A 12,972-nucleotide genomic window follows, 5' to 3' on the forward strand; every position below is an offset into this window, starting at 1 on the left:
TTACATTAGCACCTGGATGTGCGAACAGCAGACTAGTGACCTTTTACCGGTGACTGATACACTACCTGGAAAACTTGTTCGCCTCCTGTAGCTTCTTCCTCTGTCCTCAACTCTTTTCGATATCTTTCCGTCCCTGCCTCTCACTTTTTTCCGGCTTTTTTCTCCATCTTTCTTTGTCTGATGTTCTGCTTTTTTTTTCAGTCTTAAATTGTGCTTTCATTTCATCTTCCATTTTCTCTGCTGTATCTATTAAAGCACTCTCCACAGAACCATAGCCTGTCTCGGTTTTCCTCTCATTTTTTGACAGTTGATACTTTTACCAGAGGATGTTAGTCAGGATGTCGCCTCTTTCTCTTGACTTGTTGTCACCTCTTGAAATTTTCTTTGAAAATATTTGTGATGCAAATATTCCATTAAACCTCCTCAAGGCACCTCCCGTTCCAGAAAAAAAGCCCTGAAAATATGTCCCCCATTTCGAAACACCTTTACCAAGAGTGACTGTCTTCACAGTTCTCAAGCCATAATTTCATATCCTTTTATCTTATGTCTTTACTGTTACATCTTTGTCTTCTGTATCATGTAACAGCTACCTATTGGTACATGCCTGTACAAATCGCTGTGCCTGAACATCCGTGAGAGACACGACTTCCTTCAAGTCACCTGCCAGGGGCTCTAATTAGACTGATAAGCAGTGCAACTGGAATCAGCTCTTCCTGGTAATCAGCCCCACGGAGCCCAGACAGACGGCTAAATGAGGAGGAGATGAGCCATGCAGCCCAACAGGTGTCCTTAAAAAGACAGGGAGGTGTGCTTATACAGTCTTGTCTTTCCTTTCTCTAACTACTTGAGAGTTCAGTCACAGGAGAGCTTGGTATATATAAAGAGATTCTGCAGTTATTTAGGAAATTAATACTGAAAAAAAAAAAAACCCAGTATGTCGGCGCTTCTGTGGTGTATAGATTTAATCATCATGCTGTGACTCTGAACGGCTGCTGCACTTTTAAAAGGAATTGTTTGAGAAACTCTGCAGTAAGATGATTGATTCAGAGTGGGGGGACTTATACAATGGCAAACACACTAGTCAAACTGTGTATTTTGATTTTTGAATTGTATACCATCCTGAATACACTTCTTGCTTTTCTTTTTGCAGGCGCAGCTGCTCTGCTTTAGACATATAATAATGATTATCACATTTTGTCCTGAAGCAAAATAGTAATAAAAAAAAGAGCCCAGTGACACATCAGGCAGGCTGAATGCAAAATGATATCAGAACTAATAAAATCTCAGAAGGGAAATGTCATATTTCTCATTTTGACACCTGCGTGAGACTGTTGTGTTACACTTTCATTTTACACCCACCACTCCCAGCTGTACACAGGAAAGCAACACGGCAAGATTAACACTGCGATCTGAGCAGCAGCCAGGATGCTTCACAGAGATGGAGAGAGGCAGGCAGATAGGACGCAGCTCTGGCTTACTTTATCCACTCTCTGAGGGAAGATGTCCTCTGCACTAACATCTGTAGATGTGGTCAGAGGGATTGACTTAAAGGCCACTGACAGCGAATGTGTTCGCTTTGACATTAACCTCCTCCAGCTGAAAGCATCTTGAATACCTCAGTGGAAAAAAAAAAAAAGACAGTCGGAAATTTAATCTAGATGCTCAGACAGTGCATTAGATGGGAACGTGGAAGCTGAAAAGGGAGAAAGCAGAAGCTTTGCAATCAATGCATCTTTCAAGTGATTTTTCATACTGTTGTTCAGTTGAATTTAAACTCTGCCACATTAGCAGCTCAGTGCATTGCAGGACTGATTCAGGGTCCATTTTGGTTTGTTGTTTTGTGTCAGAAAATGGTGGCATCTCGCTCTGATTCATACTGTCTATTCACTAAGTGTTCGCTCTTTTATCTTGAAAAGAAAAAGGAAAGAAAAAAATCAAGCATAATCAATGAGTTGACTAACAGAAATTTAATCAGCATCATTTTCCAAACATTCTCTGATTCCAGCTTCTCGTTTGTGAGGATTTGCTGTTTTTAACTATGACTTTTGTGATAGTGAATCAAATTTGTGTAGGCTTGGGATATTTTGGGCTTCGTGATTGGCAGTTGTAACTATTATCTGCTGTTTCATAGACAAAATGATTAAGCAATACACCAAGAAAATAACTGGCAAATTCACTGATCACCAGTTGCAGCCCTAACCTCCTTAAAAGGAACCTTAACCTGTATGTAGGTTCTCCAAATGAAACGACACAATACGTTGTTTGTCCATGTGGCTTACAACAACATATTCTAGTGTTTCTTTGTTTTGTTTTTTATCCCACACCCCTATCAACACAGCAAGTGTATTTGTTTGTTTCTGACAGGACACTCTCAAACATACTGCATGTGTACATGTTTACTATAGATTGTTGTATGATAGATCCTGTTTACAGATCAAATCCACTTGATTACTGTCAGAGCCCAAACCCCCACGCCTGCTTACTCCACCCTGTCTCTCATCCTCTCTCTCATATTCCTGATTTGAGTGATGGCGTTTGTGATTCCTAATGACAGTCGGAACAAATCTACGGTAATGAGGTCACATTGGGCTCTTCTTTTTTTTTTTTTTTTTTTCCTTTCTCTGAAATCACCCTTCACAGCTCTGTACAATCAACATGTTTCTGAGACTCAGGCTGGGCCCTGGATCCAGGCTCCAGTGAACCAGCATGAAGCAGATCAATTCTTTCATCAGGAAGACCTCCCTGTTGCCAAAATGGACACCCTGTCCTTCTGAGCATGTCTGTTTTTTCCAATATCCAGGACTTATTATCTCTTGATTCAGTGGAGCTCATATCCTGGCTTCGTGTTAATGCTTCCTGCTACGTTTCCAAACTCTGCCTTATGACGCCTTTAGCATATTTATTGATTTATTTAGGTTTTCTAGTGTGTGTGTATTTGCGGACTTCTTAGCTGCCTCATATGATAATGCATTTATCTGTAACAGAAAAGGTATGTGTGCATGCATGCACGAGCACTCACATCCACGTAATGATGTGTGTTTCTCCTGGCTTGAGCAGGATGTCTGCACCAACGCATCATTACGATTCGTTCGAGCCATTAGCCTGCAGAGAGTGAATTGTGGATGAAAAGCACAACGGCGTGTGCGCGTGTCTGTGCTCGTATGTGTGTGTGTGTCTGCGAACATGTACAGTATGTGTACTTGTGAGGTGTGCAGTGTGCCCTCCTGTGCGTCAGTGTGCATGCTCAGTATGTGTGTGCTCAGCGATGTGGTTAGTAATGTGGAGACCTGCAGGAGACGGTCCGTGGAGAGAGCCTGCAGGATAATTGCTGCCACAGTGACAGGTAGGGCTGCCTCTGTCAGAGTTCCCTCAGTGGGGAAGCAGAAGCAGAGTGTGTGTTGTGTGTGTGTGTGTGTGAAGCGCTGTGTGTCAGCTTCACCATCCCTTCCTCCAATAAGCATTTCCCCAGTAGGCTCCCTTCAGACAGTGGCAGACTTCCAGATGTTTTCATCTTGTATCACACACATATCCAGGGAAAGAAAATGAGTGTCTTTTACAGAGAGCAAGTATTTTTAATCAATTGGATATAAATGCACCCAAGAAAAGACCTCTGAGTAATGTTTCTCATCCAGATTTTGAGTATTGTGTTGTATTACACACTGAGCACCTTTCAGTTACAAAGTGCTGTATACTGTGAAGGACCCTGGATGTGTAAAGACTTTTTACTTGTTGATATTTCCCTGAAGGCTGCAGTAAATGGTTTTATGCAATGTCTTTCTGACAGCAAGGCTGCCAGCTTGTGTTATTGGAAAAGGTCATTCAGAGACCCAGCAGTATGGCTCTGCAGCATGCTGGACTTCAGATGACCATGATTGTTTCAGATGTGCATTGTTCAACTCATCACTCACTGTAATCGGCGGGCCTATCCGTTCTTTTAGAGCGTTTGTCACATGTGATTTACGTCGCGTATGTCACACATCTGCAGATTGTCATCTCTGAAAGGGAGCGTAAATGATGTAAACGCGTCCCGGTGAGAATGCAGAGTGACATCGGTGGGGTTTCTCCCACATCTGGAGGTGCCTGCCATCCAAGTCATTTGCCAGTGCTGCTTCTGTTCCCCCGATCTCCTGCAGTCCGTGAAGAATTGGTGTCAGCACCTATCAAAGGCAAAATGCCTATTCTACACAGAGTGTCAGAGCAGCCACAATCTATTAATCAACCAGCCGGCAAAGAAACAGATATTATGTGTGTGTCTGTGGCTGTGTCTGTATGCGTCTGTGTGCACTTTTGCATCTGCACATGTGCAGCAAAGACTCGTCCAGGTGTATTATTCAGCCATCTTTGAAAGGGGCCTCTAATAAGGCAGGATGCAATTATAAATGTGTCATGTGGGCTCTGTTTGAAAGAGGAAGGGGCCTGTAACGTGTTTGATACCAAAGGTGGCAGCAGGGTCTGCAGCGGACACAAGGCGCATGCTGATTGCATGACTACAGCTATTACAGGAGCTGAAACCAGGCAGCAGACTTCATTTCCTATCTCCTTATTCCACAGTGTTGTCTTTTAACATCATTTATTATGTGTCAACCAGCGAACACACTTTGACATCTTGAAGGAAACACTTTGCTTTTGTGATATTTAGTATTTTGCAGCAGAGTTTAGGGGTGGTATTCAGTTAGATAGCAAAGGTTTGTGGTGTGTTGATTTAGGCTGAATAACAGCAGTTGGTTTGTTGGGGAGCACTGTTGGCTTATCCACGGGAAGCGATCGATCAGGGTGAATAAACAGTGAGCCAGCCAGGAGCCCCCCGCTGTTAACAGCATGGTCCTACCATGTGACAGACATGGTGGTATATGATTGGCACTGCTGATTGGACATTAGAGCGTAATGCTGTCACGGGTAGCGTCATATTGGGGTTACTGGGAGAGAAAAGAAGGCTTGTTTCTGTTCAGTTGAATTATTTGGCTCAGTTCAACTCCATATTTCCTTTTTAGGAATTGAATTGAACTATACTATTATATGAAACAATATACTATATTAAATTAAGTCTAATCATATGGGATTTTCTGATAAGCATTATTATGCGGAACCAATATTAAAGAGTGACAGACTAGACAGCCACAGTGTCACTGTAAGATATATTAATCAGTGCAAACATGAATAGTCGATTGACAGAAAATTAATAAGCCACAATTTTGATAAGTGATTAATCTTATAAAGGTCTTTCATCAAAAAGAAAAAAAAAAGCCAAACATTGTGTTGACATATTCAGATTCTTTTATCCAACTTATAGAGGAAAAAAAACATATTCAGATTTAAAAAGGCACAAACAATACATTTTTTTTTGATTTTCACTTTTAAAAAATATCTTAAACAAATAATCAATTATAAAAATTAGCTGCCATTCAATTAATCGACATTGTATCAGCTTAAAATTGAATAATTTGGGATTTTCGACTGTTCGCGGGTTTAAAGGCCATGCTTTTGCCATTTGTTTGTCCTGAACAATTAATCAGTCAAAACAAGAAATTTAAGGATTAATCCCAAATGAAACTAATCATTAAGATGTTAAGACTTAGTTTTGATTTGCAATCTTTTATTCTCCTCCACCTTGTCCCTCTGTTTCATTTGTAGGTTTTCTAAGAGATGCAGGTCCTTTGATATGGTGTCTTGATTTAGAGAAGCCGAGGAGCAGAAAAACAATTGATACACATGAACAAGAAGAGACAGAGGAGAGAGTAGAGCTGTGAGAGTGCCTGAGGGAAAAAATGGGTGCGTGGTCAAATATATATTAAGTTATTTACAGGATGTCTATCTTTACCATAAAAATCAGCTCGTGTGAAAGTCATTTTATATTAGTGTGTTTGTGTCTCTTGCACAATATCCTTTCAATGATGAATTTTCGAGAAGCTTCACTGGAAGTGAAAAAAAAAGAAAGAAGATGAAAAAATAATCCTTATAAAAGCAACAACAATATCTACGAACTGATTTACATTTTGATAAGCATCAGCGTGCAGAAGTCAGATGTAAAGGGGTCACATACGTGTTATATATCATACATATAATGAATGTGCTGCTGCTCGGAAGTCAGCGCTGTGGTTCTTTATACAAGGAGCTATGAAGGAATATTATTGTTTTTGATTCCCGCCTAGGATTTTGACTGAAAAATGGGTTGCCGTGCATCTTATCTGTCTGGGGGATCAGGTGCATCTCCCTCTCTTTTCCTCTCCCTCTCTCCCTCCCTCCCCCCTCCTCTTCCTCCCACCACTCTGATAGGTAGAGACAGCCATCATATGTGCAAGGGGAAAGTGATGGGCGGAATGGCAGCTTTAATATCGGAGCGATTGCCAGCTGATAAGGCTAACGGCTGTGGAGAGGCGTGAGCGTCAGCCCTCCTCCGCAATAAACACTTTCATTTTGTTTGGTTGGAGTGACGGATGGAGAGATGGAAGTGGTGAATAGACGACTTGAGGAGCAGGGGAGGGAGGGGGGAGATAGATGGAATGGATGTGGATGTTATTCAATATTAACGGATCAATCAGAGGGTGGTGAAATATGTATTTTGTCAACTATATACCCCCGTTAGGCCAAAGAGGAAACATTACGATCATGTGACTGCAGTGGCTGCTGTGCCGTGTTGAAATACAAAATACTTACAGCCTACAGTGGGTGATTTGTCTCCCGACACTGAATTTATATTGCTTCTAACAATAACAACCCTGTCGTATATCAGAAAAATGAATATATATATTCATGACTTTAAGCTCTGATGACTTTATGATAATCATTTCTGAATTGCTATTAGAATCTATGATGAGGAGTGCACAATTGCTTCAGTTTGCAGCATATGGTGGAGAAAAGCAACATTTTAATCAAATTATATCTCACCACAAGATAATTTGTGTTGAGCACATATGCTACAGAGCAATTTAAAGGTCACATAAAATCAAGCTTAAATGTGTGTTTTTTTCCCTGTATTTTCGCTCATTAGTGTGCGCGTCAAAGAAAGGCAACGATGTTTTGAATCATTCTGTAGACTGATGATTGAAATGGCCTTTTCCTCTTCTTCAGTGAGTCCTTGATGAGTTTTTGAAGTATTGCTCAGTGCTTCCTGTTCAGCCGGTTGAATTTTCTGATGCTGAACAGAGACAAGGTGATCATGGTGTAAATCAGGGCACATTCCTTTGTGCACAAGTAGTTTTTTTAAAATGAAAATTGTTCTTTGGCAACAGGCAGTTGAAATCATTTAGAGATGGAGGAAAATGAAATTTTACGTCAGTAAAAAAAAAATTTTTACAGTGCAGCCAAACAAATTCATGCAATTTTAACAAAGAAGTCAGTCAATAATAACTGGAACTTAGTCTTACTGCATTAAAATGAAAACCTACTATATAGAGAGAGTTCATTTCATGAACATCTTAAGCATTGTAACTTTAATAGTTTATTTTGAAGACAGCCACTATTTAAACGATCTGTCAGCTTCTCTTATAGAACAATTGCTTGTATTTTACTAATATCAGTCCTTTTAAATTTGCACTGAATAGTCCCAGGTCATCAGGCAGTACTCATTTTTATATTCATCAATAAAACTGTTGCACGTGTATGTAATTTCAATAGAAAGGACATGAAAATGGAGCACATTTGAACACACGAAAAAGCCTTTTGGCTTCACTGTGCTTTTTTTTCCCCTCCTCCTGAACATCAGATGATTTGGCTCAATATAACTCGGAAACCGAAAAGATCAAATGAGCAGCAGGGATCAGATCTCGATATTGGAGATCAGAGTAGATAGACTCAGACAATGCCTATTAAAATAGCTGGAGGAGCCTCTCTGAAATGAGACCTGACATCTCTTTTCCACAGTCTGTCAGGAGTATTTGGTGGCTAATTTGAAGCTTACAAAATCTGTGTGTGTCTGTGAGAAAGAGAAACAGAAAGAGAAAGAGAGTGAGCTCCAGTGGGAGGTTAATATAAGGGGTGACCAAAAAGAGATGCTGTAGGCTGTTATCTGTACAGTCAGTGACAGAACAAGCAAATCCATTGGCTGGATTTTCACTGCAACCCGGATCCATCCAGTTGCCAGCTAATGAGCCTGGCAAGTACGTTGTATTTACATTTAAAGTGGCTGTTGTGGGAGTGTCCTTCCCTTCACGTTGATTGGAGAGTCCTCAGCTTTGATTCACAAGTAAATACTGACCTTCAGGCTACTTTGGTTTCACTATGAGACGGTTAATGTCAGCTTGTCAGTCAAACCCAGAGCTGCGGCCGCTGTGATGCCGATGTGTGTTGATTCCAGGCTAATCTTTCGTAGTTTGACTCATGATGTGGTGCGACCCCAGAGGGGTCCTCATTAGGACCAAAACGTTGTGTGACCTTTTAGCAGCTTGGCGTCCCCCCCATCACCTACGCCCTCACCCAGCTGGGCCCAATTACCTCGCTCATTACCCCCCTCCTAAATAGCACCAGGACTGAGCAGGTACTGTAGCTATCCATGGAGAGGCAATATATCTGTGACTAAATACATGGGTGGCAACATGAAATTAAAATGAGTTTTATCTTGGAGACATGCCAGTTCAAGACTTTTCTCCTCTCACTAATGGCAGAAGATTTTTCCTCCTGTGTCTACTCCTTTTATGTGGCACTCTAATTTAGAGACTTTGAATGTATATTTGACCTTTCCAGCTCTCTTACCGCCTCCTTCTCTTCCTCCTTTCAGCCACCCAACAGAGACTCTTTGCTGATGCCTAAAATATAAGATGTCCCCTTTGCTGCCATGTTGATGAGATGATAGGATGATCAATGTTTGCAGGATTTTTAATAACCAGAAAGAGAAAAGGCGAAAGAGGAAGAGCAGGGGAGATGGATGATTATCCTAAAAGTAGCGTGCTTAATTAGATGGAATGCTGCATACATTGTGGACTGAGTGGAATCACTGGGATAGATTAAAATACTAATTAAACAGACCCTTGCCGAATTTGGAGTGTGAGGTGGGGTTCAGCTCTTCAGGGTCATTTGCATAGCCTTCATCTGGTGAAATGGGATTTAAAGGACCTGCTCTCTTTCTCTCTTTAACTCTCACTCTTTTTCCTTTTCCCCATTACCAATCACATTCACATGCTAACAAACTCAATTAAAATTATGCTCATTTTTTTTTCTTTCTTTCACTCTATAATTTGGCGTAATCTATTAAGGCCCCTTTGATTTTGTTTTTCAATATAAATGTTTCCATCAAAGTGAGGACGGGGCGTTAAGCACAGGAGGTGAAAAAAGTCGGCAAAATGTGTGATCTTGAACGATGGATATTTAACGTTGCCTCACTTTGGTTTGATTTGCATGAGAATATCTTTCGTGAACAAAGCTTTGGAAATAGCATGCCATATTTGATTAGATCAATAGATCTGAGGATCAAACTCGGGTGGTGTATTAATTACTGCAAGAACAAAGGCAGGAGCTCAAGTTATTGTGTGCTGTGAATCTACAAGCACTTCATCTGCTTTCTTGTAATCTTCAGTAGGTCCGGCTCAATGTATGTGAGGATAACAGTACATTTTCATTAGTATTTGTCCTCTAGTTTGGTGTATGAACAAATACCTGCAAAATGGATGGTATTCCCATCAGCCTCAGCTGTACTTTGTGTCTAGAGCTAATTAGAAAGTATTAGAGTGCTGTGTTTTCTCCTGCCAGTTTCTGATAGTGGTAGGGATCGTTGATAGTGAAGACAACATGACGGAAGTTGTAAAAGGGCTGAGTTATTATTTTATTATTAAACCCTCTGCTCACCACAAGCTCAGCTCTCTACCACAACATAAATTTGGCGACAACATGGAATAGTCCCATATGCAGTGAAGAAACAAGACAGTCACCGTCACTGGTAAAACAAAGTGAATGAAAGAATGTAAACACAGTTACTGTCAGGTGTATACTGATCAGGTGTATACTGATCAGGATCCCATTGAACCTTTATGTGAGGCATAAATTTGGCTTAAATATCAGCATGTAAGCATTGTCATTATGAGCATGTTAACATGCTGCAGTTAGCATTTAGCTCAGAGCACTGCAGACTCACAGAGGGGCTAGCACGGCTGTAGACTCTTACCTATTATAGGCTTTTAAGTGCCACCACAGACTGTTGTCAGCTGGTGAACTGCTGTCTTGACATGAAGATTGTTTTGCTTCTTTACTTGATTAATATTTTCTCGTGTGTGCGCGCGTGTGTGTGTGTGTGTATGTGTGTGGGCCAGTCATTTTCTATGACCAGTTTGACATCTGACTCATGCTGTTAGATCCATTGCATCATTCTCAGTTTCACTGACCGCTTGTTCTGCCTCAGGAACTGAAAAATCTGCTACTTTGTCATCTGCTGCTCATACTCAACACCTCCTCTTCTTTTGTCTCCCCGTGCAGTCCAACAGAAGCAGCAGCTGGAGAAGGAGACAGGCCTGAAGATAGTGGAGGCCGGAGTTAGTGATGTAAGTAACACTCACTAAAAATATCTGTTATTCAGCTCTGTGTGTAAAAAAAAAAAAAAAAAAAATAGAGTGAGAGTGGGTGTGATTGTGTGCGTCTTCTGTGTTTGGGCTCATGGGACAGGAATAACTCGGTGGTTTCAACTTGTCTTGGCATCCGTATTTCACCTGCAGCTTCAGTTGTGCAGCCAAACACTAATCTTTAGCAGCGATGAATTCCAAACACATATCCTTTTAAGTGCGCTGCTTTGATTACCGCTCCCCGTATTTGTTTCCTTTAGGTCTCTAAGAGCTGTTGTCTCCATGGCAAATAAAACACAAGACAAAAGCTCGATGCTTTTTTTGTGAAACTTAAAGTGTTGATCATCGCCACAGAGCCACAATCACCAGATTATCTTGAGTGCTGTCACTTTGTAGGGAGCCCTGATGCTCCTGTGACATATTCATTGGAAAAAATTAAGAGGAGAACAGGAGGACACTCAGGATGATCCAGATGAAAGGAGAGTAAATGTGTATTCATTCAACACTGATAAATATTCATATGTATCAGAGGTAAGGATCTAATCAAGCACCCATTGAGGCGTCATAGCCCTCTATGCTTGCCTGGTAAATGAGTTTCTCTATGGAAATGAGACAGACAGCCTTAGACCCCTGAGCTGCCCTGATCATGAGGCATGCTGGGAGCTAAATGGATGTGGCCTGTGCATTGCAGGACAGTTGCCATTGGCAACAACCGTCACACACTGTATAGACAAGATCATTTTCCTGTGTTAGTCCCTTCTATGCTGTCTCCCTTTTGGTGTCACTGCCTTTCTTCGCCCATCTGCCTCCCACTTATATCTTTTTTAGCACCACATTTTCTCTCATCTTATTCCACACTGTGTCTTTATCACGTTCTTCTCAATTATCTCTGATTCACGTTTTTTTTTCCTTTTTTCTTCAATGTGACTTTTGTCCTCTCCTCGCCTCCTTTTCATTCTTTTATTCCCTCTCAGACTGATTCCTGGGCTTAGCCAGCACTGGTACAGGGCTGTGTTTGTCATATTGGGCCTATTTGTAGATAATTAGCTGCAATAATAGCCTCTCTGCAGGAGCCAGGGTGAGGGAGGGATGGATGGAAAGAGGGAGGGAGGAAAGGAAGAATCTGTCTTCCACCTCATGGGGAGAAAATCTGCGCCAGACTGCGTTTGTAGCATTGCATGTTAAGGAAGCGCAGCATTTACTGTACTACAAATAAAGAGCTGGCAAAGTATGAACCCTGAAAACTCACTCAGAGGGCGTTTTATTAGAAACAGCTCTAATGTGGATGTGTTGATCTCACCAGTTTGTATCCAAGAAGTGGAGAGTTGAGGGTAAGTTGGGGAAAATAGTAGCTTTTTACAGGAGAGCCTGTGGAGTGGGCTCTTCAAATACATTAGTTTAAAAGGTGTTAAACCAAAAACCTGCTTTCAGTAAATTTGCAGTAAATTGACCATGGTTATGAGTGAATGCATGTTAGAGGTTGCAGAACGGGTCTTCTTTAGCCTGCTTATTAATGGCAAAAAATAGAAATATGCTGGGTAAAATTGTTCAGTGGATCCATAAGAGGTACCGAGTGAGAAATTAATCAAAACACAGTACTGTGCTTTCTACAGACATTGTTCGTCTTCCGAGCTTGTCTGAAACCATCACTGTGGTTGGTATCATTAAGTCTTATCACTGACAACTCCCCCCCTCCTCCGTTTTTATTTAAGAGGTGACAAATGACAAAACAGCTTAGGAAGATGTCCAGATAGAGCGAACGTCAATAGCAGTAGATGCGGACGAGGATAAGCAAATGTCAAAGCGGGGGGAAGGAGACATCAATCAATAGGCCGAGCAATATCTACTCCATTATGGATCGCAGGGAAGTCGTCTTCCTAAAGAGAAAAAACAAGAGACAACAAAGCTACTTTGTTTTTCTTAAATAATGTATGTATGGGGCATAAGTGATGTATTTTCTGAGTATCACTCTTATTAGCAGCTGTTCGCTGAATGGGAGCTGCACTCTTGTGGAAGGAAAATGGAGGTCCTCTCACAGAAATTCATGAGTCCTGTAAATGTGTGAAAAAAAAATGCAACGGGGGAAAAGAAGTGAAGTGGAAAGAAATTCATGCTTGACATGGCTTTTTTTTGCAGCTTTTGCACTAACTCGCTAAACTGTATTCATACTGCATTGAAACCATGTATATAAATACATATATCCATGCTATTATCAGTCAGTTAGTACTCTAAGTGTGGAAAATAACCCCTGGCAAATCATACCACACGTTGGCTTCTTGACTAGCATCGTTCCTAAAAGGCACAAAGCTCTGCGACTGTGCATCCCTTGCCGCCGCTCCCCCCTGCCTCCTTGTATCCTCTTTCGTGCAGGAGGGGGGTCAGTGAGTCACCCCACTAAGCTGGAGACAGCAACCAGGCACCAGGCAAAAGGGTTGCTTTTGCTGGCAGCCATAGACACAGCATGGCTGGTACCAGTGGGGAGCAGAGA

The 12,972-nt window shown here is 41.4% G+C and overlaps 1 protein-coding gene across 1 annotated transcript in view; it reads left to right on the plus strand.

Annotated features, from left to right (window-relative positions):
• Positions 1 to 12,972, plus strand: part of ptprn2 (protein tyrosine phosphatase receptor type N2) — a 110,734-nt gene that overhangs the window by 52,788 nt on the left and 44,974 nt on the right. The window contains exon 11 of the mRNA XM_041065954.1: positions 10,402 to 10,466. Within this exon, the coding sequence (XP_040921888.1) occupies positions 10,402 to 10,466 (65 nt within the window). The remainder of the gene's footprint in view (positions 1 to 10,401; positions 10,467 to 12,972) is intronic.

Source organism: Toxotes jaculatrix, chromosome 20, assembly GCF_017976425.1.
Source record: "Toxotes jaculatrix isolate fToxJac2 chromosome 20, fToxJac2.pri, whole genome shotgun sequence".
In the NCBI taxonomy this organism is placed as follows: domain Eukaryota; kingdom Metazoa; phylum Chordata; class Actinopteri; family Toxotidae; genus Toxotes; species Toxotes jaculatrix.